At 41.7% G+C, this 3,052-nt stretch overlaps 1 protein-coding gene across 2 annotated transcripts in view; it reads left to right on the top strand.

The window, feature by feature from the left end:
- LOC135538302 (zinc finger protein 239-like) overlaps positions 1-3,052 on the top strand; it is a 10,023-nt gene extending 6,971 nt beyond the window's left edge. The window contains exons 2-3 of one of the 2 annotated variants that reach the window (XM_064964211.1): positions 1,453-1,831; positions 2,039-3,052. In XM_064964211.1, the coding sequence (XP_064820283.1) occupies positions 1,459-1,831; positions 2,039-2,814 (1,149 nt within the window). In that variant the 5' untranslated portion in view covers positions 1,453-1,458 and the 3' untranslated portion in view covers positions 2,815-3,052. Of the gene's footprint in view, positions 1-1,449; positions 1,832-2,038 lie in introns of both variants that reach the window. The other variant, XM_064964210.1, reaches the window with a different exon arrangement.

Below are 3,052 nucleotides of genomic sequence, written 5' to 3' on the forward strand. Positions count from 1 at the left end.
CCGCCTGGGCGTACCAAGTCCCGTCCTTGAAAAATCCCTTTGGGCCTGGGCGGGGCCTTGCCGATGTTTTTGGGCGAGTGGGGGCACGAACACCCACTGACCAGAACACCCACTGACGAGAACACCCTCTGTGTGTGGCCATTGGTATTGTCTGTGTTTTGTTGTTTTTAAAGAAAATAAGAAAATCAATCTACATACAGTATCAGTCTAAAGTTTGGATACACCTACCCATTCCAGGGTTTTTCTTTATTTGCACTTTTTTCTACATTATAGAATAATAGTGAAGTCATCAAAACTATGAAATAACACACACAGTGGGGCAAAAAAGTATTTAGTCAGCCACCAATTGTGCAAGTTCTCCCACTTAAAAAGATGAGGCCTGTAATTTTCATCATAGGTACATTTCAACTATGACAGACAAAATGAGAAAAAAAATCCAGAAAATCACATTGTAGGATTTTTTATGAATTTATTTGCAAATTATGGTGGAAAATAAGTATTTGGTCACCTACAAACAAGCAAGATTTCTGGCTCTCACAAACCTGTAGCTTCTTCTTTAAGAGGCTCCTCTGTCCTCCACTCATTACCTGTATTAATGTCTCTTTAATTAATCATTAATCAGAGGTTTTAAATGTCCAAATTCATCAATATGCTGAAATAATTTGTGATTTTGTTGAAGACCAAGACATACAAATTCCTCTCTACACACACATCTCCCACACACATGTCACACTTGTTCAGATTACTTGTATTTGGCTAAAATACTACCTTTTACAAACTGCTTACGCACCAATATTTACCAAGCGGTCACTCCAGACTAAAATTGATTAGTTTGTTTTACTGTAATAAATAGCGAGCATATTAATCACTCACATCGAAATCAATGAAAATGGGACAATAGCCGCGGAAACATCCGCCGTTTGTCCTCTTCTAAAAAAAAACTACCACAACGAACTTGAATTTGGGAATACTTCCATACCTGTTGATAGATGGCAACCTGTAGGAGCCATTTATCAACTGGAATTCCTGCTGTCTTCTTCTTCTACAGGTCATCTAAAGTGTATGGACTTCCTGCTCTCTTCTTCTTCTTCAGGTCATCTAAAGTGTATGGACTTCCTGCTCTCTTCTTCTACAGGTCATCTAAAGTGTATGGACTTCCTGCTCTCTTCTTCTTCTACTACTACAGGTCATCTAAAGTGTATGGACTTCCTGCTCTCTTCTTCTTCTACTACTACAGGTCATCTAAAGTGTATGGACTTCCTGCTGTCTTCTTCTTCTACTACTACAGGTCATCTAAAGTGTATGGACTTCCTGCTCTCTTCTTCTTCTACTTCTACAGGTCATCTAAAGTGTATGGACTTCCTGCTGTCTTCTTCTACAGGTCATCTAAAGTGTATGGACTTCCTGCTGTCTTGCAATTGACTGCATTGTTGTTGTTGTTCCCACCAGCAGGAAAACATGAGTGGAGAGAAGGAGGCATTGCTGGAAGAAATCGAACAGAGTTTACACCCTCTAACGGAGGATAATTTACGACACCTGTGTGAACGTTGTGGAATAGATGGCTCCCAAGTTAAAGGAAAGAACCATCGCTCGTTGCGCCGTAAAATCATGGAGGAAATGTGGGAAAATGCAGATTCAGTGAAATCGGAGGAGCAGGGAATGTCTTGGTTACTCCGACTGAAAGATGACATCAGTAGGATACAGGAAGAATCTACTGTGGGACCCATGAGTCCCAGCCAGTCTGATGACGATGCTACAGACTGCGATGAAGAATGGAACGTGGAGGACAACGATGGAGATTCAGATTCGATGTCATCAAGTAGGAACAATGGTGTGTATTAGACTACAATCTGCTTCTGTAGCAGTTCATTGATTGGTCAATATTTATTCATTGAGGCAAATTTGCTAAACGTAACTAACTATTCAGTGTTGTATAGCAGCTCATCTGTGTTGGATGGGGAAGATACTTCAACACTAGGTCATTGTTATGTACTTTGGTGCATGTGAGGAACCTTAACTTCACGTCTTTGTTTCACAGGGGACAACCCTAACGGTCGCTCGCTGAGTGGAAGGGTCTTATCATCTGGGAAGGCTCCAGGGTTGAAAGTGATCCAGCGACCTTACAGCTGCGATGTATGTGAGAAAAGTTTCCCACATTTAGGAGACCTAAAGAGACACCAGAGAATACACACAGGAGAGAAACCATATGGCTGTGATCAATGTGGGAAGAGTTTTCGTCAGCCAGGGCAACTGACGAAACACAAGCTAACACACACCGGAGAGAAATCTTATCGCTGTGATCAATGTGGGAAGAGTTTTGCTCGAGCTGATACCAGGACTGAACACAAGCGAACACACACAGGAGAGAAATCTTATGTCTGTGATCGATGTGGTAAGAGTTTCACTACCTTAGGAGCACTGACTATACACCAGAGAATACACACAGGAGAGAAACCATATGTCTGCGCTGTATGTGAAAAGAGTTTCCGTCAGTCAGGACAACTGACTATACACAAGCGGACACACACGGGAGAGAAACCATATAACTGTGATCAATGTGAGAAGAGTTTTGCCGAAGCTGGTTCCCTGACTGAACACAGACGAACACACACAGGAGAGAAACCATATGTCTGTGATCAATGTGGGAAGAGTTTCACTACCTTAGGAACACTGACTATACACCAGAGAATTCACACAGGAGAGAAACCTTTTGTTTGTGCTATATGTGGAAAGAGTTTCCGTCAAACGGTACAACTGACAAGGCACAAGAGAACACACGCGGGAGAGAAATCTTACAGAAGCTTTGATCAATGAGGTCGATCATCTCGCCTGGGTTGCCCCGGTACGAAGTGTTTGCATCTGGCGAAAGTTGATTGCATTCGTTTTGGAACCAGGAAAGCCCATATGGCAAAATGTGCTCAAAACAAAAGTGACATAGATTTAAGCTCGTGGAGTCATGACTAGGATTCTGTGTTTTCAAAAGCAAGAAGTGATTGCTTTAGTTAATATGTTTTTTTTTTATCTGCCTTCTCAATAAAAACTCATTTGAGCA

This window comes from Oncorhynchus masou, unplaced genomic scaffold (genome assembly GCF_036934945.1).
Source record: "Oncorhynchus masou masou isolate Uvic2021 unplaced genomic scaffold, UVic_Omas_1.1 unplaced_scaffold_938, whole genome shotgun sequence".
NCBI lineage: Eukaryota > Metazoa > Chordata > Actinopteri > Salmoniformes > Salmonidae > Oncorhynchus > Oncorhynchus masou.